Here is a 24,764-nt window from a genome sequence, read left to right on the forward strand (position 1 = left end):
CGCAGCGGTTGAGCACTGGGCTGCGAAGCTGCCCACAGCCTCTGCAGCGCCGGTTCGATCCCCAGCCTCCGGCAAGGGTCCCACATGGCGCGCGAACCTCTCCTGCCACTCCCGCTGCTCCCCTCAGCAGTGTATTTCGTCAGTCTGCCTGTTCTGTTCCCCGCTCTGGCTCTGGTGAATTCTCTCACCCTTCCGCACTTCTGACTGGACCCAGTGCTTATATAAATAAATAAATAAATCTTTAAAAAAAAATTGTCTGAGACATTTGAGTAAGGTTATGCTTATGTGTCACCTGATCTGTCTGGCATTGACAAAATAAAATTACGTTTTGAATGGCAAAAAAAAAATAATTTCATTTGTTTATTTTTAGCTTTTTTAATGTGGCTCCTCAAAATTTTTAACTGCATGTATGGATCTTATTATATTTTTACCTAACAGTACTGTTCTAGTGGGACAGCAACCCTTTCCTCCCCCTATCAAATTGATGATAAAACCTAACAACGGAGTTACGAGCTACAAGATGAAAGTTCCAATTACATGGACAATAACCAGTCAGGAAAAACCTGGGCTGTCTCTGCTGCTACAGGGAAAAGTGGGGGTCAGGTAGCATGCCCCCATCACATGAGGAAGGAAGCAGCAGCAACAAGAAAGGAGGAGGGCAAGTGGGCACATACATCCCTAAGACAGAAGAGAACAACTTGACACTTGATTTATGGGGACCTAAAGCTTTACTTGTTCCCCCTCCCCCATGCCTTTTGCTCTGCCCATGTACACAATGGTTACGAGTTTTGATGAGTTAGGGAGGGTGCTCTAATGCAATCACATGACCTGTGTCCTTACAGAAACTGTATCATAAGTAAGAAAATATCTTGGCCAACATAAAGATTGTCTCTTCTTGTGTAAGCAATTTAGAAATAGTTTCCACTAGGTTGTAATCTCCTAATGTACACAAATATCTCTAACAATGACTAGCCCGAATGGATCTTTCCAAAGAGGAAATGTTTGGCAATGATTATACTAGCAGCTAATGAAATTAGTATTTTTGGAAAAATTCTGACAAAATAGATTATAGTCTTTTTTTAGAGCAGACTCTAACTTGACAATTTCTAGAATAGAAAACAAACAAAAATCAACTCAAAGTGTCTTTTCCAAAATTTCCAAACATCTACATACATGTTAGAATAAAATGCATTCAGATATTACTACTTGAAGATCCAATAAAATGGATGTGTTCTATACTTCTTCTATACTTCACCAATTCCTTTACTAAAAGTTCAAAGTAGACAAAAGAGTTTAATTTCACAATTGGTTTCGGATGGCTAACCATTCATCTATGACATCAGCATGTTATCATGTCATTCAGCCTAAAAAACCTACAGAGCATCTAGGTTATACTTTTACGACCACACATCACCACCACGACATAGTGAATAGAATATAACTTTTTAATAATTCAGAGTAGTGCAGAATGACCTGTTCATGAGTAACAGATCAGTTTCCCTATAAATTACTAGTACAGATTAGCAAAATTTTTAAAAATCAATAGATGACACCTCAGGATCCAACAGAATATTAAAGGCCAGTTTTGCTGACAGTCTGTTATTTTATTGCACAGATTTCACTTAAAGAACAAAATGCACCATCAGTGTTTGGAGAGTTTGGGGTCTCAGATACTGATACATATCAGTGTTTACACCCGTAAAGCCAAATGTAACAGTACAATTTGTGTTAAGCAATAGCACTCAAGATGCCTAACAGAATGAAAATTGAGAGAGAAGGAACGCTTTGAAACATGTTAAGTTGAAGTTATGTGCAACTCGGATTAAGAACTGCATCTGGAAATCAAGAATGTTCTGTGGAGTGTAGGTTAGAGTTATACTCACTTGTACTGTTATTTATCATATAATTAAAGTCTATTTGGTTCATTTCCTTCATACTGATGAATTGAGAATTTCAGGAAAACCGTGGTTATAAAGATGATCAATCTTGACAAAAAGTATGTACAGAAAATGTAAAATCACAAACTAAAAAATATCCCCACCCCATGGCCTCAACTTACAAAAGGGAAACTTTCCCAGAGAGGGATTCCCAGCCCTCACCCACCCCACCCCAATTCTATCTTTTTCTATTGCTTAGAACTAATGACCTTGGAGCTGAAGAGGAGGGAGGAACAGAGAAGCATCTTTATGAGGCTCCCATTGTCATCTGTAACAGTTTCAAAGTGTCTTTTATTCTCTCCCCCACACCCAGCTCAGCAATGCTTGCAAGATATTTAAAATTTAAAGAGAAAGGAAACACATACATACATATATGTACGTATTTTAATGAGTAATGAAGGGAATGCCCAAGGAAAGAGCTAATAGTGGACAAACCATGAGAAAAATGTGTGGGCATTATCTCACCTAAAGATTTCTTTTAAGGCAATAAGAGGGAAGAGGGTGTTAAGACTACAGAATGCCAGGCAGGATGCCTTACTGAACCTCTGGCTTTGGAGCCCGGCTGAGGAGTGAGTGGGCTTCCCCCCTGTGCAAGCAAACCTAGGGCCCAGGACCCAGCATCTACAGCACCTCCGTGGGCAGGCTGGCAGCTCTCTTATACGTGGGCACTCTTGGCATGAGTAGGGGAGCTGGAGCCCGAAGAGTAGTAGAAACGGTTTTCCCCAAATGCCTGGGCATCTCCGGAACAGCAGACGATGACACAGCCACCCACGAGGCACAGCACTGCACCAATCCAGCCTGCGTACAGGGAGTAGCCAAAGCTCACGATGGTGGTCTCACGATGGGCACACACAGGGAACCAGATGGTGGCGACGATGGCACAGAGAGCTGGGGAGACAGGAAGAGGGCTGTGACTGGGCACGTCCGCCCCACTCCAAGGGAAGAAGGCAGGCATCTCCCCTCTCTACTGTCTGGCTTCTCTCCCTTCTCTCCTTTCCAACCAATTCCAAAAACTCAACACACACAGCTCTGCTCCCTCGGCAATCTGAACCCAAAGGTTTGCATCTATTGAGTAAGATGATCAAAAGCTTGCATCAAATTGCAAAGTCCTTATTTTTTCAACAAGTGTCAAAAAGAACTCCAGTGTAAAAACCTGGAAATACATTTAAACTCCAAAGACTATTTTTGTATTTGCTTATACATCTTGACCTAGTTATAATTTTATTACAACTTACCTGATTATAATTATCTCCATGCATGTTCACTTCACATTCCAAGTTCTACGTTCCTTGAAGGCAGGGTCCATGTCTTACTTTTTTGTAAAATAATTGTTTAGCTCAGTACAAAGCACATGGTATGTGCTCAAAATCTACTAATTGCATAACTGAATGACTAAGCTATACGGAAATGAGAGACAAGATGGTTCCCACTTCAATTTTCCACTCCATTTTTTTCAATTAGGTTAATTCATATTACAAAGACCTGAAGAAGCTATAAAAATGCTCTTACTTGTAGTGACTCTTGCTAAACACAAGTGGAGTATCAGCTAAGAGTTTGTGTTATACAGAAGCTCGACACACAGGTGAAGAATTCTTAGTATAAAAGGATTTAAACTTTCAAGGATTTTATAGTGATGACATTTGTCATGATGGGTACAATGGTAGAAGTTGATCTTCTTGTACCCACCAATCTAGCTTTCAGATTTGGTTTTGATTTTAATAAATAAGGCAAGAAATAGTTTCTATATCATTAGCTCTTCCCCTCCTCTTAACTCAAATAACAAAACAAGGACAGGAAAGAATGTTAAAGCTTAAAATTTTTTGAATTGTAGAACAGTATTGTCAAATAAGGTAGATACAAGGTACAGGGATTATTGATTCTTTCTCATGAAGCCAGTGACACCTAAAAGCTGAGTTTTGAATTTTAACTAGTTTATATTTAAATGGCCACATGTGGATATTGTAGTGAATAACACAGCTTTAAATAAAGTAACACCATAACTTTCACTGATGTCATCTGATTTCTCACCACTACAAGCAGGTCAGAAATTTTAGTTAAAGTTTTACTTGAAATGGCACCTTAAATTTGACAGATTTTTTTAAATGACGTTTTCAATCATTGGCCATAATTTCTTTAACAAATTCCAGACAGGGCATTGTAAAATCAGTGTGGTGTATCCTTGTGGGGTATCCTTGTCACTTTCGACTCAGCAAGCTTTTTCTGATTTCTATTCATACTGAGTGATTTTCTAATTTATCTTTCTCTCCACAGAGAAGAAATACAATTGTTCTCCAACATACGCGTTAAGTTTTATGTTTTCTTGAAACACATGATACACACAAAAGTAGACTCCATATTTCATGTAAACCTAACTTAACTTTCAGATTTGGTCTAAGTTTTATGAAACAAAATGAGAAATTGCCTTTAATTTCATTTAATTCGTCCCTGTTGCCTAAGTATTAGAGGAAAAAAACAAGATGATCTTTACACAGGAGAAAAATCAAACTCAGTATTCCAAAAATAACCATCAGGCTTGACTTTGACTGTTTTAGGGGTTTGGTTAGATTTTGTTCCAATATAATTCACTGGAAAGGGGAAAAATTAGAAAAATATTTAAATAATAAACATATAGGACTGAATGAGTGAATAGGTAGAAGGATGAAAGACAGACAGATGAATGGATGGGAAGTGGTCTTATTTTAAGTGTGTTTTCCATTTCACACACACCAAAACTGACTTCTAAAAGCATAAAACATAAAAGCATAAAACCTTAATGTGACTTTAGCACACTTCACGTTACAAGCTGGTGATTTACCTCATTAAAGATTTCCTTCTTTTATAACCCATGCAAAACAAGACAAATGAGCACCAGCAGGCTCTTTATTTCCTAGTAGATAAATGAAATCTGGGTGGAATTCCTGTGGTTCTCAAAGATGAAGCCCATCAAAACCACTAGAAGATGACAGACCAGCACAACGTGAAGGGAAATGAGAGGCCCCCTGGACTCAGCGACCTTGGATTGAACTCACAAGGACAATGTTTAAAACTAAAAAAGGAGGTTTTACTCCATTTCCGCAAGGGTTTTAAGAGAAAAGGAGATATGTTTTCCTTAAAGTTAAATAAATGCAAGGTAAACTATTTCTTGACTAAAAAATGTGAAATATGACTAGAACCGGCAATAATTTTTGGCTTCCCTAAGGACATAAAAGGCTTACTAGATTTATTTCTATTTGCAGTCACACACAAAAGAGTTTGTGATGGTTCTCTCTATTATTCGAGGGAAGGAATATGTTTTTCAAAAAACATATCACAGTTATCTGCAAGGACATCAGAAGATAAAGAGAATTTTCATTACTTTTCTTGTTATGTCATCAGAATTAATTTTGAAATTAAGTTTCTAAGTAACAAAGGGAAGTAGCAATCCTCACAGTTTTCAGTCTGTTGCCCCTCTTCTACTTTCAGAAGATGCAATACTTAACTGCATGCTGTTGGGGTGGGGTAAGAAAAGAGAAGGCAGGAAAGGGAGAAGCAAGCTTCACTGTGTAGATTAATCTGGACTCAGTTGACTCTCTCACAAATAGAATTTTAGCTCTTCAGAGAATAAAAGTGACTGCCTCTTTTGTTCAGTTTTAAATAATATCTTACAACATACTCTTCAGATGATAAAATACACCCTTATTAAAAGTTAACAATGATCTTGATATAGCCAAACACAGAAAATATTTGGAAAGGCAGTTTTAGAGGTAGAAAATGTGGGTGTAGCTTTTAATCTCTTTTGGGATTAAATGATACATGGCAATGGATGGAAATAAATTCATATGATGAAGTTGAATAAAATTGGTCCAGAGGTGTTTGACTCTGGCGGTAACAAGTTAAAGACAAAGTGGCAGAGAAAGACAAAAGAGCACCAGACCCGGCTATTTCTTCCTTCCTCCAATGAAAACTGTCTGCTTTCAGCCTGTCACTCAGTACTAAGCACTGAAAGGACTTTTAAAATCATCACTTCCAGCACAAAGCAACATTTTCCCTAAAATCACCTAAATTTCTCTGATGTATTAGTGATAACAGGAGAAATCTTGGAGATATTAGATCTGGAAAACTGTTCCCCAAAAAATCAGACAGGAAGAAAGGAAGCATATTGGCCAGGAGTTGATTATTAATGAGAATGAGTTCAGGCTTAGGGAGTTCATTCTTTCTGCTTTTGTGTCTGTTTGAAATTTTCCATAATAAAAACTTCAAAAAAAAATTCCTGTTTAACATTTTGCAATGCCATGAATACTGTCTTCTCATGGGATGTTATTATTACACAGGATCTAAATAACAATTAGCTTAAGCTTTTCTCAAAGAAGTTAGTTAACTCAAGGCAGCAAATAATAGGATTTCGAACAAGCTGTTGGTTGGAGTCATATTTAATTGTTTTCTTATAATTTGAAACTAAAAACAAGTTTTTCTTTTTTTTATTTGTTGTTATCTAAAATACTGACCTAAGGAAACACAGCAGCCAGAGGACATACTCCCTTACACCAGCGATGTCTGTGTAGTTCTAATATTCACAACAATCATCAAGTCAATGGAATATTTAAGAGCATTATTTTCCTGGCCTGCTTTCAATTTTTTTTCCTTTTATTTCAATTCCACACACACATCATTATCTTTTTTTCATGAAAAACTTTTTTAAAAGCCAATTTTTTTTACTTAGGAAGAAAAGTGTATTTTCTTTCCTTCTGTGCTTTGCCGCGTCTCCCCAAGAACTACCCAAATAAAGCACTACCTTGAAGCTAAGGTGAGAATTAGACTGAATCAGAACTAATCTTCAGGATTTGTTGGGTAGCTTACTGTGGCTTTTTAAAAATGGAATGAGCAAAAATGAACAACTGATCTGTACACTCTGGTGTCCACAAAGCAAACAAAGGAAGTGTTTCCGTTAGACCAGGATGCGAGCTGGTGTTTCCAGGCACGGCCCACAGTCGCCCCAGCTCCATGTATGGCGATGACCTGTAGGCTTTAGACATGATGGGAAAAATACCCACAGCCTTCTGGGTTAGCTCTCTGTTTCCTCCGGCCAACAACAGCACTAATAAGAGCAAACATTTGTTGAGCACCTACTGTGTGCAGGAGACCATGATAGTGAGTTGAGTGCATCATTTTACTATTCTAACCAATCTCAGAAGCAGGAGCTATTGTCCCCATTTTAGAAAGGCACAGAAACATTAAATAACTGCCCCAGTTCACACAGCTAGAAGGAATAGATCTGAGATTCGGTGCTGTTGGTCTGACTCGAAATGATAAGATAAAGCAACTCAGGGCATAGGTACTTCCTGCCTGAAAAAGCCACAAGATTAAACTTGCCTCAGATCTGAGCAGCCTGCAGCTCCTTGAGCTACTCATCTGGCTTAAGAAGTAGCAGCACCAGGTTTCCTTTCCTTCCCCACAGCAGGAACCAAATCTTCACACCATTAAACTTGGACTGCCCAGAAGATAAAGCTCTTGTACGACAGACATCATTTTTTTAAGATTTCAGAAAAATAAAGATTTTCAGGGTCAGGAAGAACTGACTTTAGTCAAGAGTGCTCACAGTGCCCACAGCAGGATTAGCTGTGACACCTCCCAGGCCCCCAATGCCGCCTGGTCCCTTTGGTCAGCATCCACCTCACCAGCCGGTGACCCATCACCCAGCACAAGCCCGGGACTGGCTTCTCCCAGGAGAGCGACAGAAACCAACCCAGACCAGCACAAAGGGAACCTTGACTCACTCTAGCTCCCCACACCCACTGTTAACAGGGGAAACTAGGCACTCGGGGCTCAGTAGAGAGACCTAGAGGAGACCAGCAGCTGCCCCATTTGAAACAATGAGCTTTACATGTCCAGAGCTAGCTTGTTCCAGTCAAAACAATGTCCAGCCCAGAGGCAAACGACCCGCTGAGAAATAAGCCCGGAACAGGAGCCAGCAAAGGGATGGCAGAAAACACTGGAAATACAAGGCTGTGAGAGGGCAAGGAGTGGTACCCGGGTCCCATCTGAATGGCAAGTGGCCAGAAAGTGCAACCCTCCTGGGGGGATGGGGTCACATCATTCGATGTCCCCTCCCATCAGTTCACTCCAAGCAGCAAATAGGGACTAGAATCACGGCCATGACCTGGCCCACCTCACTTTCCTCTCTAAAACTCTGTCTACAGCCATCAACCCACTTTAAAAATAAAGACTTTGTTTAAATCAACTAGGAAATTTCTTACAACTGGCTGCTATTTTTTAATAACCTTTATTATTTAAATGGATAATTCAGTTGTCTTTAGGGTTTTTTATTACATACATATATGTACTCTTTTATATATGTATCTCTGTTTCCCATTAGTTTAGCTTTGTTTAGTTTTGTTTATGTTTAACTGGTAAAATACTAGGATCCCCCATCAGGTATCGCCACCACAGAGGAGCACCCACCACCAAATCACCCACACTCCACCACCTTAGTCCATTGTGCTTCCTTCCCTCTTGTTTTATTTCTTAATGTATCCTCTTACTTGTGGATATTCTGTGACTCATATGGAAGGAAGGTCAGAATTTGTAACACAGCAGACCAGTGTCTGCTCACTGATGTATCAGTGCATTTTGCAGCAAGTTCTTAAAATATGTGTCTTCTATTAGGATTGAGAATGTGCTGATAGAATTTGCATTTAAGAAATGAGTAAAGAAAATGAAATCACCGAAAGGAGCAGAGTGAGAAGGCCCCTTCCTAGGTTGTTAAAATGAAGCCTCTAAGTGCGGGTATGATCAGAAAACTGAACAAGGACATGTCATTGCCTTGGCCTCCTCTGCCTCCCTCCAACACGTGACCTGACCACGTTCTCTTCAACTCTCGAAACTCATCTTGAAGGTCCTTTGCTCCAGGAAACCTCCGTAGGATCAGATGACTTCCCACGCGTGTGCACAACCTGGGCCCCTTTGTTAGGTGAGCACACGCCACACTACCAGGATGCCCATGTCCACCCAAAGCAGCCTGCCTTTTCCTCCACTATCCCGTGTGCCTACGAGGACCAGTAGGTACTCAATGAATGCTTACTGAATAAGAGCTTGAAGCATAGCATAGGGAGCCACTGCTCTCAACATCTCATTTTTGTCTTTCTTTATACTTCACTGACTCAGTCCTAACTGCATGTAAGAGTCAGTTGGGAAGATTTCAAAAGATACTGCCCAGAAACTCTGACTCCACTGACCTGCTGTGGGGCCTGGCATAGGGGTTACAAAAAGAAATTCCACTGTGAAGTCTGACAGTCACCGTGTAACTCTTTTCTGGTTGCTTCCTCAGACATTTCCAATCCTCAAAATCCTTTCTCTGTTTTTAAACTTATTTTCATGTTCAGTGACCCCACAGACACGAGTGAGCCCTGTGTGTAGAATGTCAATGAAACATAAAGGGATAACGCATGCTGTGGTGGACTAATTTGACTTCCTTTCAAATGACTTTCAAATAAGATCACATATTGCTCAGGTTCCCCCAGAGCGGGGGCGCTGTAGAGAACACTGTCTTACCCAACAGAATGAGCATAACCCCCGCCAGCTGGGCCCGCCGGTACTTGGCCACGCCAGGCTCGTGGCCCATTCGGATGCAGGGGAGAACAGTCAGCAGCAGGAGAATGGCCGGCAGACCCAAGACTGAGGCCGCGATCATCAGGGCCCGGCAAGCCTGCACATAGCCTGGAAGGAGAGAGCAGACGGGGCAGGTTAGGCCGTGAGTCCCCTTGGATCCCCAGACCCATGGGAAGTCAGCACCATCTGCTTTCCTGCGCTTACCCCATTCCGGAATGTGCTGAACGTTGTCCAAGACCACTTCTCATTGTCAACTTTTTTAAAATTTTATTTATTTATTTTCCTTTCATTTATTTATTCATTTATTTATTTGTTTGTTTGTTTGTTTGTTTATTTCCTTATAACAGTGTTCATTTTGGACAGTATTTGATTTCTCCCCTCAGGTGAAGTGCCCATAGTTCTCCCACCACCATGGCACCCATGACCATCACCACAGTCCCTTGTGTTTTTCCCTCCCTGTTTTGACCCTTCTCTCCTCCCCTTCCCTGCTGCGTGCCTCGGATCTATGGTCAGCTTGCAAGTTTTGTCTTTTTCTTAACCCTTTGTTTGTTTCTCTGTATTCCACATATAAGTGACACCATCTGATATTTGTCTTTTTTCCTTCTGACTTATTTCACTGAGCATTATCCCTTCCAGCTCCATCTATGTTGCTGCAAATGGCATGAGTTTATCTTTTTGATTGCTAAATAGTATTCCATCATGTATATATACCACATCTTAATCAGTTCATCTGTTTGGGGACATTGGGTTGTTTCCATATGTTAACCACTATAAATAATGCTGCAATAAATACAGGAGCACTGGTTTCCTTTTGAATTAGTGTTTTTGTATCTTTTGGGTAGATTCCTAGTAGTGGAATCAATGGATCACATGGTAGATCCATTTTTAGTGTTGTGAGGAACCTCCACCCAGCTTTCCATAGTGGCTGGACCATTTTTACATCCCCAGCGGCAGCATGGTCAACTTTTAAAGTGACCAATAATAGGAGGTTGAAGGTTGGAGAAACTCAATGGGGATCCCTGGTTTAAACCACTTGTCCAAGCATCCAGGATGACGAGGTTAAAAGTTCAGTTACAGTATTACCTCACTTTGTGAAAAATTCAGATTAGAACTCATATCTCTCAGCAAGTCTTCTGTGATGGTTCTAGTGTGCTGTAGAGATGCTAGACCTATGTGGCCTTGGGTAAACTACTAAACTGCTGTATCTTGGCATTTTCATCTATGGGGGTAAAGTAAGATATCTCTCTAACAGAACACGATGAGATTAGTTAACTCATGAAGTGCTTAGAACAATATCTAGCACAGGCTATTAGTTATTATTATACTAGTGTTACTGCTCTGTCAGTGCAGTGCTTTTATCTGCAGGTATGCTAGTTAATTATCTTCCTAATCATGCGCTTTCAATTCACATTGTATATAAATAGTGTGCGGTCTTTACTAGACTAATCTATGACTCAGGCCCCATCTCTGACCTTACCCATAGTGCCCTGGGCATTCTCCCAGTCTTCAAGCTTTCAGTCATTGCTTTAAAAAAATCCCTCCAGCCCCAAGGATTTCTGGAAGGCAGATTCCTGCCTGGGTCTTCAGGGAGTTAACAGTGCCCACATCAGATGATGTAAACATACAATTACAAATGAGGGAGGAAGTGAGTTGAAGAATAAGAATGGAGCGAAACTATTTGAAATTTTTGCTGTCAAAATCCCAAGGAACAACTTTATAAAGAAACAGATTAGAAAATGTGCATATTTATATAAAGCATATCTGAGAAGATATAGAGAGGATATGATAGACTTAAATGTATCGTTTCTCATTAAAACAACCCTCTCCTCCAAAATAAAGTTGCATTTATTACCTTCCCTGTTTTGCTATGATGGAATGAGCGCTGGTGACCTGAGGGAGAGAGGGGTAATGGTTGAGCAAAACGAGACCCAATTTCAGCCTCACAACCAGGACCCTCATACCAAATCCAGTCAGCCTGCCTTGCGCACCAGGCTCTAATAACACTGTCTCTTAGGCAGAATTCAGAGCCACAAGCGTGCTCTAACCACTGCCCACCTCAGTTTTTTCAGAATTAATGATAATTAGCCGATCAAGTATTACTGACTTGAAGACACCCCAGGACAGAGCTACAGGAAATATGAGGAAGGATCTTGGACTGCAGACCTAAGCCCTGTGTCTTGCAGGTGAGCCAGACTGACACCAGAGTCAACTTGGGACCGAGGTCCTGGAATTCATGGCACAGGCTGTCTCCATGCTAGGTGCCAAGACCACGTCTGGAAATCAAAAGATGGAGGCTGAGATCTGTCCCTTTGCCCACCCAAAGTAAGAGGGAGGGAGGGAGCAGGAATGACAAGCCTCTCCCTATAATGTTCTCCATCTGTCCAGATGGTCTGTGTTCTCTGAAAACAAACCACTTGGCACTGAACAATCAGTAAACTTAATTTCAGGGACAGGAAGCAGACAGTAATTTTATGCTTTAGTCAAAGGTTCCTACAACTACTATGCCCAGCTTTTAATAAAAAATTAGAGTTGCCTTTTATGGAGCATCTACTACATGAGAGGAGGCTTACACTTTTTATCTCATTTAATCCCCCAAACAAACCTGATGGATAGGTGGCTTGATTTTAACTTCTAAATGAAAACCACTAGCTCCCAGAGCCCCACCCAGGCCTACCAACACCAGCATTACCTGCAGGTGGGCCTGGACCTGGTTCCCAGGGCCTCTCACATCCTGAAAGTTCAACATGAAGAAAAGGCTAGTGGCCAGCAGGCCCAACACGCTGTGCACGCCTGCTGTGTGCCAGTGGCCACGAGGGGCCAAGAAAGGATGCAAGGACCCCAGAACCATCTGTATCGTCAGGAATTTACAAAGTAGTAGGAGAACTGAACTCACCATGAACAAAAAAGAAGTCAGGATGTGGCCCGACAGAGCTAAAAACCAAATGCCAGGGCAGCAAGGAGGAAGGCGGGATTGACTAGGGCTAAAAGGAGGCACATGAGAAAAGATTTAAAGGGGGAGCAGAGCCCCTGGGGAGCAAAAGACATCCTTGGAGAGAAAACGCAAATAGAATTACTCTGCTTGTTAGGAAACCAGGTTTTACCTTTAAATGCATAGAACCTTCTAGCAGGACAAAAGGCAAAGGAGAACAGGGAGGGACAGGGATAAATCCTGACAGTCAGGATATTCTGAGAGAAAACCTCCCCAATCACCCAACTGTTTCGAAGTTTAAATCGGAATTGAAAGCGTTGACCAAAATTCTTGAACCTGCCAGCAAATAAAATGGGGACCCTGCCTGCACCAGGGAAAATGGAGGCTAGTCAATTCTCCCCTCCCACTCTGAGACAGCTGTGGGGGGAGCGGAGTTGTGGCTTGTTGACATGGCCCTCAGAGCAGGGCCTGCTCTTCCCCATCCAACCCCCGCAGTACTGAGACAGGGAAGATGGGGGTGAGCGGTCATGGTAGGCCAGAGGTCAGGCCCCACAGCATGGCAAGAGGTCAGGGGAGAAAGGTCCCAGGTCAGCCCAAATGGATCTGGAGGAGCTGGAAGGTTCTAGAAGGGTCCTAATTAGGCCAGGACACCACCATTGACCCACAAAGACCATGAAACTTCTGTTTCTCTCTGTCCTGTGTGGACGCTAACAAGAAAGCAGATGTCTGAGGGAAAGGCCCTGATGGGGGAATGAAGCACTTCTGGTCAGGGGAGGTGAGCGCAGGGCTGAGTTCCTACTTCCAGGAGTCACTATCTCAGGTCATTAACTTCTCAGTGTGACTGGGCCTGTGACCACCACTACAATCCAAATTCCAGATAAGAAAACTGAGGTTTAGAGAGGTTAAATCTGGGGATCTGGAGTTGCCTGATTCCTCCACCACAAGATGGTACTGAAGATGTCAAAAACTGTGCCCCAAGATCTTAAAACCCCCAAAAGTTTCCGTGAGCATCATCTAATGCTCCCCCCCCCCCAGAGGATGGAAGAGCCTCCCTTCACAGGGCAGGGGTCCTTACCTGGCAGGATGAGGATGTCCACCAGGGGCTTGCAGTGGTACAGCCCTGTGGCCATGACGCAGTCGGCCCACAGCCCCTTGGAGCCCAGCTCATCCAGTTTGCGGCAGGTGGGGATGGTGTAGCCACAGGTCACCACCCAGTCATTGGTGGACGTGGTGACAATGATCCCGATCCAACCCACGAAGCTCGTGACGAAGCCCACCACCTGCAAGCACGTGGCCACCATGGTGGCCAGCCTGGGTCTGCGCGCCTCGCCCCTCACTAACTGCTTGTACCGGGGGCTGGACGGCGCCTGCCCTGGTCCTCACTTTCGCGCGCCCGCGAGCCGCTGGCCGACGAGGGCCCGAGGGGGCAGCAGGCAGCTAGCGGCTGCGAACCCGGAGCGGAGGGCGCGACGGGCGCAGCGCGGGCCAGCGACAGGCGCGCTCCGGGACAGCAGCGCGGCTGGGCAGCGCGCCCCCGCCCCCCTCTTTAAACCCCGGGGCCCGGCGGCGAGCGCCAATCCGCAGCCGCCGGGGTTGAGTCGGCCAATGACAGGTCGAGTCCCGAGTGGGATGCGGAGGGGAGCGGAGTAAGGGGGGGGGAGCTCCCCGCAGCAAGGAGTGGGGGTCCCGCAGCCAGTGCGGGCAGTCAGCGTTGGGAAGTGAAGTAATTGGATCCTGGTCTGAGAAACGGAGAGAGCCCGGAGGGTCCCCGTCCCGCACAAGTTCTGTTTTGCGATTTGCTGCGAATATTTTTACAGCTCTTCTTGCTGCGCTCCCTCAGCTCTCCGTTTCGCTCCATCCCTCCCCACCTTCTCCCACTAGCACCTCCTTCCCAGCTTAGAGCAGGGCACGCGGTAGTCCCGGCCAGGCGGGGGTGCTCCACCCGCGCCCGGGCTGGTCACTGCTGGACTGAGAAATGCCCTAAGGGACGGACGCAGCCATTCAGCAGACCCCGGTGCGAGGGGAAGGAACAGGACTCTTCAAGTCAAAGTCCTCAGGGGCAGCCATGCGATAAGAAAGGTGACGACCATAGCAACTCACATTTATACCACACACTATGGACATGCATTTATAGTCTATGCATTATCTCACTTAATTCTCATAACAGTCCTTCGTGGTAGGAAAGATCAGTCACATCATAAGGCATGAGAAACAGCATGACGGCCTCCCTGGTGGCGCAGGGGTTAAAGTCTCAGCTCTATCAAGCCACGGCCAGCCACGGCCAGCCACTGCAGCATTAGGTTGGATCCCCGGCCTATGAGCTAACTCACATGGCACAGCAGACCTCTCCTGTCTCCAACTTTGCTGCCCTCAGTTGTATTTCAGTAGATCTGCCCGTTCTGCTCCCCACTCTGTCTCTGGTGAATCCTTGCGTGCACGCACCTCTGGCCTATACCCCAGTTCTTGTATGCATAAATAAATAAAAATAAATCTTAAAATAAATAAATTTGAAAAAAAGAAAGCAAGCAAGCATGAAAGAGGTTAAGTTGCCCAAGGATTCATCTCACCCCATTCACTGATAATTCCTGGGAACCTGTCTTGATGCTTTTCTGAAAATCCTTACAAGGTTCAAGTGCTCCATTTTTGGCACATGAGACTGTCCCAGCTCACTGCAAACAAATCAACATCTGCTCCACTAAGAACACTGCCTAGCCTGAAGCGAGGTCTCACCACATGAGTTATCATCATCATCATCAAGCCATCTTCTCTCCCTGACTTCAAATAAGACCTATTAACATGCTTTTTTTTTTTTTTTTTTACTTAGAGAAGTTCTCTTTGGGGCATATTTACATTAAACCGTTTTACTTCCCTTTGAAACTGTTGGTTTATCTTATATCCCTCTGTCACCAGTCATGAGGTATAAAGCTGCAAGGATTTCAGCAAACTCAAAACTTCCTACTGACCATGCCAAACCCATGGATCATAAATTAACAGCTACTGAGTTTCCCCAAATCTATGCTGGATATCAGGGCAAATCATTATGTCTTCTAGGGAAGACTGGCCTCAAGAAGACCCAAAGAAACCAAGTACACAAACAGAAAAGGCTCTGTAATTGATGACAGTGTCAAGTACAAGGGCCACAATAATCACCCAGTGGTGACATTCAATAATCAGCAGGTTAAGTGACTTCAAATCTGGCTCCACCACTTACTGTGGAACCAAGTTACTTCACTTTTCTGGGCTACAGTTTTCTCATTTGCAAAATGGAGGTAAAAAATAGTACCTGCTTCATTGGTTTCTTGATGAAAATGTGAGTTAACATATAGAGAGGATACTCTACCTCAGCCACTGTTCCAGTATGATGATTCAAAACTCGCTTTTGCACTCTAATTGTGTTTTCCCTGCATTTGCATAAGTTTGATTTATTATTTTCTAAGAGGATGTCTCTTTTCTGAACAAGTCATTGTATTTAGGGGCATTTTGGTGCATTGTCTTGAATGTTTTTGGATATTTCTTTATAACATAAAAAAAACAACTTTTATATTAAGTACAATATAAAAATAAATAAATAAAAATAAATCTTTTTTAAAAAGTGTATAGCAATATAGAGGAACCAAATAAGACATCAGGGGAAAAAAATAATAAAATACAAAACACAACAAAACAAAAACAGACAATTATAAACCAGAGACATCCTGCAGGAGAGGAGGAGGGAGAGGGATCAGAGGGAGGGAGGGAGGAGCACAGGGGACAGGGTGACAGGGGACAGGGTGACAGGGGACAGGGAGGAGCACATGGGACTGAGGTGAGGGTGCACAGGTGCATTGGTGAAGGAAATTCTATGGGGACTACACCTGGGCGGGGGGAAGCAAATATTGTTTAAAAATGAACAAAGATGTAAAAAATAAATTAATTAAAAAGGAAGAACTTAAAAACAAATAAAAATATCCTTTGGCATTTATAAAAAAAAAGTGTATAGCACAGTGCCCAGGACAGATGGGCACACATACATATCAGCCACTGCTAGCATATAGATAAATACACATCAATTGGAAATGTTTGTTGCCTTTGATCTATTCCCCCAGCCCTCATTATCATTAGAATCTGATCTTCCATGTAGCATAACTTAATAAACTGACATTCCAGGCCTATCACAGTCTGAAGTGCCCATTTAGTTGGGGGAGTCCCTTAGGACCCAGTTAGCCCAGACCTTCCAAGATCTTTCCAGTTAATTTTCTCTCAGAAAACTCAGCCATGTCATCTCGTGACATTTCTAAAGTGTGTAACAGAACTAGATGGTGAATTTATTCCAGGAATTCTGACCCTGAGTCTAATATTCTTTCCATTAATAAAATAGGTCTTTCCTATAATTTGAGCATAAACTCTTCAACCGTAATCTTACTGAAAGATATTTAAAGGAGGAGGATTAGGAGCCAGCCAATGTACTAAGCCCCAACTTTGCTGAGAAAAGGGAATTGCCTGGTTAACTATTCTTCTACCACTTACATCTAAAAATAGTCAAACTAATGTGTGATTCAATTAAAGGCAAATGCAGATAGCACTGGCAAATGTGTTTGCTGGCAAGCTTCAGATGCCAGATTGGGAGCAAAACTTGGGCCAAAGGAGTAGGCTTGCAGTGACTGCTAGTGGTGGTGTTTTATCATTGCATGATTGGTTCAAAAAAGTTTTCTGTGCAGAGGCCTACGACTTTTTTTTTTCCCCAAATCCAGGCATAGCACACACCAGTTTATTTTGAAATGCACCACAGATCAGTAGCTTATTAATACAACTTATTACTACATTATCAGTAAAAACAGCTTCCAAACACATGCATAGAAAATTAAGCAGTCATTGAACTCCTTAATTCTAAATATACAAAAAAAATTTAAATTATATGATTTTAATGAATCAAAGACTTACAAAATTACAGTCTTGGTTTTCACAACATAGAAAAAATACAAAAATTAGTATATTGGGTTGTATAATTTTTTACCCAAACTTCAAAGGAACAGCGTGAAGAGGTCTATGACTTATAAAGAAACATGCTTAACCACAATCTCCCACAATCCAAATATGTGATCACTTGATTCAAATGTAATATACATTTCTCTGGGAAAGTATTCTTCATTAAAGAATGCATATCCTTAGGAACCCAAACATGAAAACATAGGATGTATATGAAATCATAATGTTTAGACGAGATTACTCACTTAAAATTACTTTTTATAACACCCCTTTTAAAAAAAGATAGTCCAAAAAAAATAAAGTTGTTACTGAGATATAAAAAAATAAAATAAAAAAAGTATTCCTCTGGTGGATTTTAATATTCAGTATCACAAAAATTCCACATATAATTGTAGAAATATTGTAGTATAAATTCATAGTGTGAATAAATGTATCAAGTGTAAGCTTTAAAAATTGAAACGCTCTGTGAGTTTCAGGATTTTGTCTCTTTGTTGATCATGAAAACTTGATGTAGCAGTGACTGCCAAACATAAAGCACTTAATACTTAACTGAATGGAGCTGAATTGAAGGGTTCCAAAATAAAGAGAGTGAATTTGTAAGCCTCCAAGTTTTACCTTAGTCCTTCAGCTGCTGTAGCCGTGCACTGAGGGGCTTAGAAAGAGCAGAAATCTGTTTCTCACAGCTGTGGAGGTTGGGAGACTAAGTCAAGGCAAATTCAATGCAGTCAGTGTTTGGTGAGGTCACAGTTCTCAAACAGCAGCCTCTGACTGTCCTCGCATGGCAGAAGGGACAGGGAAAGCCCCTGGGGCACTGACCCCATTCTTGAAGGCAGCGTCCTCTTGACCTAATCACCTTCCAAGGCTTCACGCGAACAACATCCCATCACAGATGAGGTCTCAGTTTTGGAATGTCGAGAGGGTACAAATATTCAATCCAAAGCAGATGGAAATCTGAAGTCAGGTACAGAAGAAATCAGGAGGGGTGGATTAGAACATACCTTTAAGGTCTCAGGTATGTATCTGCAGACTTTGGTAAAGGGAACCTTCTCCTATAAAAGGGTGTCAGATCTCAAGCAGGAAAGTCTCTGATTACCTAGAGATGCTGGCCTCAATCAAAATAATTTCCATTCAAAGAACCATCTAGAGCACCTCCGTAACTTGCTTCCCTGTAGAATTTCAATTCAACCGCTAGGGGGGATAATTGCCTTTGCAGGGTCCCACTTTTTGGCCTTTGATGTACAATGATAATACCATTTCTTCAGAAACCATTTTTTTCACCCAAATTTCCTCTCCATCTTGGAGATGAAGCAAAATAATGAAAAGCTTGTTCCTGCAGGGTTAGCTTTGAGTCCTTTCCAGGATATCTTTTCTTTTCTGTCTTCTAGAGTCAATTCTATTTACCTATTTCTCTAAGTAAATAGAGAAGTTCAGAATACACTGAACTTCTGAATGGCCAATATTATGTCTAATCTTATGGGATCATACTTAATGAAGAACGGTGAAAGTTTTTATTTGTAGCTCAATTTGAAGATCACATTTTTAAAAAATGTAATAGTAATAAAGTATTTAGTAAGTACTGATTAAATATATAAGAAAATTAACTAGAAAACTATGCCATTAAATTCGCTTAGAAATTAAGAGCAGGTGTTTCCATTTAGCTACCCAGGACATCAAAATATAGAACATTGGTTGAACTTTACATTTTTTTCTGAAAACACATAAATTATAAAATAATCCAAACTATCACATGTCTTCTTACTAATCATACCATACATAATATAAAATTATAAATATTGTTATTTACTATACTATTCCATAAAAAAGGGCTAGAAATCTGTCTGAGTCATATGATGCTGCACCTCCCCCTGCAGTGACCTTTAGGGCTAATGGCTTTCGCCAAGGTCCCTAGGTCCAGCTGGGCAAAGAACCAGCACGCAGGGGGAGAACAGCAAAAACTCCCTGAGGCAGGGGAGTACAGCAAAGTTCCCTGAAGACATGGATAAGACAGAAGCTTATCAAAGGATTACGACCACCAGAAGTTAAAACCTTATCTCGTCTTTCTAGAACTACAAACTTTATCCCTTTATTGTCTTTCTAAAACTTCCTTTTTTCTTCTATAAAGGTCATTTGTTAATTAAAAAATCATATGAAATCCTTAACACAAGGCTGACTCAAATGAAACGTTACTAAACCCTGTAATAATTAAAATATAGTATAGGTGAAAAAAGTAGTTAGTAAAACAAAAAATGCGATCATATAGCTTAAAAACAAAATTAATGGATTATCTACTTAAGAAAGAGGCTAGGTCCAGATGTAAACCACTCAGCGATAAGCTAAATCCATTCACTGCTCCTGTATATCTACTGGCGACTAACTTAAATAAAATTGCATTCAGATTTACACTCTCTCTTGAAGTGTGTCTGTTTGTCATTTCTTCAGCCGAATCCCTGACCACCCTGCGCAGTCTCTCAACCCTGAGACGGCCTCATCTTCACTGCTATGCTGGTCTGCGGCAATATGATTTGACTTTTTTTTTGACAGTGTGTTACATAAATTAAATTCTACTTTATGAAATTATCTTGACTAGGAACATTGGTAAATAGGACACCAAGATCCAAAAGAGACATTAGAAAATGATAGTTAAGGGCACTGAGCTGGTTCCATTACATATTAGTTGTTTGACCTTGGATAAGACATTTAACATTTCCGTAAGTAACAATTTGCAACTAATGTCCTATTTCCTGCCAATAAGATGGCATTTAAAATAACAGTAGCCATTAGAATTAAGTGTGTTACTATCAATAAACAAAAATGCTGGCAGCAATGACTAGCACATAGTAAATGCTCAACAAACATTAGCTTGTATACCACAAATAGTTTGTTGGGAACCTCTTTGAAGCAGGCATAGTCTTAACCCTCATAGTACCCAGCAAATTCAAATGAAATTCAAAGCAGTTGATGATCTTGTAGCAGATGAGCAAGAATTTGAAAAGAAAGCAAATTATATCTCTTCTCCAACTACAAGATAACAGCTTAAAATAGTTCCAGATAATCCCATTTTTGTCACTAAGATTGAACAATTGGATGTAATCGTTTTTAATTTCTGCAGTTGTAATATTTTTGTAAAAATAAGTTTGGCCGCTGGAGGGCTCTCACAACCTCTTATTGACGCTATTGCATAAAAAGAGACTTCAATACAAATAACTAACATAGAATGAACAATACAAAGTGCTAATAACACAACTGATGCCTCCATTCTCAAGAGCAATTAGGCAAGGTACAGCAAAGAGATTTAAAATATATATAATCTTGGGCCTCCCTGGTGGCGCAAAGGGTTAAGCACTGCACTATAAAGCAATTTGCAGCCTCCGCAGCACTAGTTCCATCCCCAGCCCCGCAGGGAGCAACCCACATGGTGTAGCAAACCTCTTCTGACTCGCCCGCTGCTCCCTCAGCAGTGTACTTCAGTCAATCTGCCTATTCTGTTCTCCACTCTGTCTCTGGTGAATCCTCTCACCCCACGCATCTCTGGCCTGTGCCCAGCTCTTGTATGCATAAATAAATAATTTTTTTAAAAAAATAAAAAAATATTTATAAAATCTGAATCCAGTTTCTAAAAGTTCATGAAAGTTTCAATTTACATTTATTCAATTAAGAATAAGCAAGGGGTTAAGATGTAACCTATGAAGCTATCTTGCTGCCATTGCAGCAAGAGCTCGATCCCCAGCCAGGGAGCTACCCACATGGCACAGCAGACCTCTCCTGACTCGCCCGCTGCTCCTCTCAGCAGTATGTTTCAGTCAATCTGCTTGTTCTGTTCCCCACTCACTCTGGTGAATACTCTCACCCCCATACCTCTGCCCTGTACCCCAGTTCTGGTATGCATAAATAAATAAATCTTTAAAAAAGAATATATGATATGCTATAAAATATGAATTTCAAAATATAGGGCCTCCCTGGTGGCGCAGCGGTTGAGCGCTGGGTTACGAAGCTGCCCGCAGCCTCTGCAGCGCTGGTTCCATCCCCAGCTGCTCCCCGGCCACTGGAGGAGGGTCCCACATGGCGCGCAGACCTCTCCTGCCGCCCGCTGCTCCCCTCAGCAGTGTACTTCGGTCCTTCTGCCTGCTCTGCTCCCCGCTCTGGCTGGTGAATTCTCTCACCCTCCCGCGCTGTACCCAGTGCTTGTATAAACAAAACAAACAAACAAATAAAATAAATAAATAAATAAATAAAACATGCTTCTATTAAAATAATAATAATAACAAAATATAAATTGCTAAATTTCATTTCCAAATACATGTACAGTGGGAGATTGGCTTTTTAAAATATATATATTTGGATTTAAAGTTTTTTCCTCTTGTGTTCTTTATGCATTTTCCACAGTGAACATGACTTGATTTCACAGTGAGAAAAAAAAATTTTCTTAATTTAAACTATGAGAGTTTTAAAAACACAGTATTATTTTTTTTAAGATTTATTTATTTATGCATACAAGAACTGGGCTACAGGCCAGAGGTATGGGGGGTGACTGGATTCACCAGAGACAGAGCGGGGAACAGAACAGGCAGATTGACTGAAATACACTGCTGAGGGGAGCAGCGGGCGAGACGGGAGAGGTCTGCTGCACTATGTGGGTAGCTCCCTGGCTGGGGATCGAACTCATGCTGCAGTGGCTGTGATAGCTTCATTGGTTATGTCTTAACCCCTTGTGTTACCAGGGAAACCATAAAAACACAATATTATAAGGGTCTATAAGTAGTACTTATGTCCCTCGGCACTATGTAACTGTGCTGATGATTATGTACTTCATTGGCAGTCCTCTTCACCTTCAGCACATAGCTTAAACCCTCTGAAATACAAGATCATACATCCTCTCAGCAACCCCCTCCTGCCATTTCCCCAAGCAACACCCACACCCGTCATAATGTACTCCTAGGCAGTTCAGTTCCTCCTGGGGGAAGTTTCTCATCCCCTGTGTTTTACACCTGCTCTTCATCCTGCAGGAAATGACCTTTACCACCCAGCCACTTCCAGCCAAGCTAAATTAATTAGCCTAAGGCTCCGCTATGATGGGACTTTCCTTCTCTCCCTATGGAGTTCTGAAGGGTTCACATAGTACCTTGCATATGCTTTTATAAAAGCATAAATTACTCCTAATATACTGTTGAGTTCCAAATTGTTTTCTAGTAAGCACAATATTGCCATCGTTACTAATCTGCCTGGAATGCTTCCTAGCAGTCACAGTACATCCCTTGTCCAAATTCACATCTCTAAGTTCCCTTTTTTGTCTTTTTTTTAATTAATTTTTTTAAGATTTATTTATTTATTTATTTATTCATTTATTTATTTATTTATTTATTTATTTATTTATACATGCACTGGGCACAGTCAGAAGCGCGGGAGGGTGAGAGAATTCACCAGAGCCAGAGCGGGGAGCAGAGCAGGCAGAAGGACTGAAGTACACTGCTGAGGGGAACAGCGGGAGGCAGGAGAGGTCTGCGCGCCATATGGGACCCTCCTCCGGTGGCCGGGGAGCAGTTGGGGATCGAGCTGGTGCTGCAGAGGCTGCAGGCAGCTTCACAACCCAGCGCTCAACCACTGTGCCATCGGGAGGTCCTTTATTAATTTTTTTTTACATCATTTGTAAGGGCAGGAATGGACACAGTGCAGGTTTTCTAGGATCCCATGCAGACCGGGTAAAGGAGGAGTCAGAGTCCTCAGTGGCTTTTTGCAGGTCTTTTATTGGGATTTACCAGGCACATGGTAGACAGGGGAGCTGGGGGGCCGGGAGTCTGGCAGGCCTCCCAGCCCCCAGCAAGTCTTCACTCTTTCTGGGCTCTTCGGTCTTCTCTCTGCTTCACTCTGCTCTTCTCATGGCTCTGCTTCTCTCTCGGCTTCTGCTGCTGCTTTCTCGGCTTCTCTTTCGGCTTCTGCTGGCGTCCTCGTGATGCTGCCCTTCAAAGCCCAGTCTTAGCCCAGGTGAATCCCATCTACCTATGCCCACACCCTACTCCAGGTGCCCGCCATCAGGCATGCATTCAGGACCGCAAGGATCCTTCATCTATCCTGATGGCGGGAGGGCAGAAAAGCCTGATACATTTTCCTTACCCTACATCATTGTTCATTTTTAAACAATATTCACTTCCCCCCACCCCCTGAGGTGTAGTCCTCATAGTTTCCTTCACCAATGCACCTGTGCACCATCACCTCAGTCCCCTGTGCTCCTCCCTCCCTCCCTCTCATCCCTCTCCCTCCTCCTCCCTGCAGTATGTCTCTGGTTTATAATTGTCCATTTTTGCTTTGTTGTGTTTTGTACTGTTATTATTCTTTTACACTGATGTCTAAGTTCTGCACCACTCTCATTTGGAATGGGAACACTTCTCACTCTCCAGGTTTTGCTGGGTATAGGCCTCATGCTTTCCTAGCCTCTCCAAAGAAATTAGTCACCCTGCTTTGAAATGACCTGTTGAGGGGCCTCCCTGGTGGTGCAAGGGGATAAGACACAACCTATGAAGCTGTCCGCAGCCTCTGCAGCACTAGTTCGATCTCCAGCCAAAGAGCTACCCACAGGGCACAGCAGACCTCTCCTGACTCGCCCACTGCTCCCCTCAGCAGTGTATTTCAGTCGATCTGCCTGTTTTGCTCCCCACTCCATCTCTGGTGAATCCTCTCATCACCCACGCCTCTGGCCTATACTCCAGCTCTTGTATGCATAAATAAATAAATTTAAAAAAGGAGAAATGACCTAATGACCTGTTGAGGTGTCTGGAAGTTCCCCAAAGTGCTTTCTTTATTTCAGTAAGCCCAGTATCTAGCAGAGTATATTTGGCCAGGGAAGATGGTAATCACTGTCATCTAAGCAAAAGTCCATCCCTCAGATTTCAGGTTCTAGCTTTAATGTACAAAACCTTGCGGTCCTGGGACTCTCTGGTTGGTGCAGGGTTTAGTCTCAGCTCTATCAAGCTATTGCCAGCCACTGCAGCATGAGTTTGATCCCTAGCAGGAGAGCAATGATGCAGCAGACCTCCTGTCTTGCCTGCTGCTCCCCTCAGCAGTGTATTTCAGTAGAACTGCCCGTTCCGCTCCCCACTGTGTCTCTGGTGAACCCTCTCAACCCCTACACCTCTGCATCTCATCCAGTTCTTGTATGTATAAATAAATCTTAAAAAGAAAAACAAAACCCTAATGGTCTCAACCAAGTTTATTTTGAGGGAAAATTCTGGTCTAACATGACTCCTAGTCACCCCCCTTCCACAGCCCCTCCTTGCTTGTGCTCTCCTACATTGCTCCAGGGTGACTGTGTATGAACAACAGCACATAACAGAAGTGGCAATCTATTACTTGCAAGA

At 42.3% G+C, this 24,764-nt stretch overlaps 1 protein-coding gene across 1 annotated transcript; it reads right to left on the bottom strand.

Annotated features, from left to right (window-relative positions):
- Nucleotides 1-1,401: 1,401 nt before the first annotated feature.
- Nucleotides 1,402-13,935, bottom strand: CLDN11 (claudin 11). Its single transcript, XM_037525712.2, has 3 exons — nucleotides 13,526-13,935; nucleotides 9,465-9,629; nucleotides 1,402-2,825 (listed from the first exon to the last, which is right to left on the bottom strand). Exons 1-3 carry the CDS (start codon nucleotides 13,749-13,751, stop codon nucleotides 2,593-2,595), a joined length of 624 nt encoding a protein of 207 aa, XP_037381609.1. The 5' UTR covers nucleotides 13,752-13,935; the 3' UTR covers nucleotides 1,402-2,592.
- Nucleotides 13,936-24,764: the final 10,829 nt, after the last annotated feature.

The sequence above is a fragment of the Talpa occidentalis genome, unplaced genomic scaffold (genome assembly GCF_014898055.3).
Source record: "Talpa occidentalis isolate TD23 unplaced genomic scaffold, MPIMG_talOcc4v2.1 talOcc4.4, whole genome shotgun sequence".
Taxonomy (NCBI): Eukaryota; Metazoa; Chordata; class Mammalia; order Eulipotyphla; family Talpidae; genus Talpa; species Talpa occidentalis.

Coding starts and splice junctions, on each gene's coding strand:
- CLDN11 (XM_037525712.2), bottom strand. CDS start 13,751: ATGGTGGCCACGTGCTTGCAGGTGGTGGGCTTCGTCACGAGCTTCGTG. Junction 9,630..13,525: donor GGACATCCTCATCCTGCCAG/GTAAGGACCCCT, acceptor CTCTCCTTCCAG/GCTATGTGCAGGCTTGCCGG. Junction 2,826..9,464: donor GGTTATGCTCATTCTGTTGG/GTAAGACAGTGT, acceptor CTGTCTCCCCAG/CTCTCTGTGCCATCGTCGCC.